At 31.3% G+C, this 1,200-nt stretch overlaps 1 protein-coding gene across 1 annotated transcript; it reads left to right on the top strand.

Annotated features, from left to right (window-relative positions):
* The first annotated feature begins 174 nt into the window (after positions 1–174).
* Positions 175–915, top strand: LOC124421130. Its single transcript, XM_046955953.1, has one exon. It carries the CDS (start codon positions 175–177, stop codon positions 913–915), a length of 741 nt encoding a protein of 246 aa, XP_046811909.1.
* Positions 916–1,200: the final 285 nt, after the last annotated feature.

Here is a 1,200-nt window from a genome sequence, read left to right as displayed (position 1 = left end):
CCAGAGAGTACAACAACTAAGTTAAGAGTTGTATTTGATGCGTCTTGTAAGACAACAACTAATGTTTCGCTAAATGATATTTTACATACTGGTCCTAGGCTGCAAGAATTTCTTTTTAATATTTTATTAAGATTTAGAAAACATCGTTATGTTTTTTCAGCTGACATTGAAAAAATGTATAGACAAATCTGGATTTCTGAAGCTGACAGAAAATATCAGTTAATATTTTGGCGCTGGAATCCAGATGAAACTATTAAAACATATGCTCTTAAAACTGTTACATATGGAACAGCTTCGGCTCCATATTTAGCAGTAAAATGTTTACAAAAAATTGCAGATTGTAAAGAAGACAATTTTCCAATTGAATCAGACGTAATTAGGAATGATTTTTACATGGACGATTTGATGACTGGAGGAGATTGTATAGAATCATTAAAACGAGTTAGAGAAAATATTGACAATATATTGATGGATTTCGGTATGTCTTTAAGGAAATGGTGTACTAATGAAAAAGTATTGCTCCAAGGTATTGATCCCAGTTATATAGAAAATAATTTAAATATAGAATCAAATAATTTGAAGTCTGTTAAAACATTGGGGATTGTATGGAACCCAAAAACAGACAGATTTAGTTTGAAATGTAAATTGGAATTTCAGAATAAAATTTCAAAACGCACAATTTTAAGCGAAGTTGCTAAGTTATTTGACCCACTAGGTTTAATAGGACCAGTAACGGTAAAAACAAAGATGCTGCTCCAAGATTTATGGAAGTTAAAACTTGATTGGGACGATAAAATTCCAGAGAAAATGACTGAAAATTGGCTTAAAATTAAAGATAATTTCAAATTTCTGAATGAAGTAAACGTTCAAAGACATATTATTTGTGTCAAACTAACACAAATAGAACTTCATTGATTTTGTGATGCATCCATGAAGGCATATGGGGCAGCTGTCTATGTAAAGTCCATAGACAGCAATGGGATAGTTTACTGTCATTTAGCTGCATCTAAATCAAGAATAGCTCCTATTAAAATTATTTCACTACCAAGATTGGAATTATGTGCAGGTGTGTTATTAGTTGAGCTAATAAAAGTAGTAATCGATGGCTTGAAGATAAAATTCAATGATGTTTTCTACTACAGTGATTCATCATTAGTTTTGAGCTGGCTTAGATTAGATCCGGCACGTTTGCAGATATTT

Source organism: Lucilia cuprina, unplaced genomic scaffold, assembly GCF_022045245.1.
Source record: "Lucilia cuprina isolate Lc7/37 unplaced genomic scaffold, ASM2204524v1 Scaffold_2337, whole genome shotgun sequence".
NCBI lineage: Eukaryota > Metazoa > Arthropoda > Insecta > Diptera > Calliphoridae > Lucilia > Lucilia cuprina.
The sequence above is the reverse complement of the archived record's forward strand: the minus strand, read 5'-3'. Positions and strand labels throughout refer to the sequence as shown.

Bases quoted from the DNA above. Each gene is read 5' to 3' on its own strand.
- LOC124421130 (XM_046955953.1), top strand. From the start codon at position 175: ATGTATAGACAAATCTGGATTTCTGAAGCTGACAGAAAATATCAGTTA.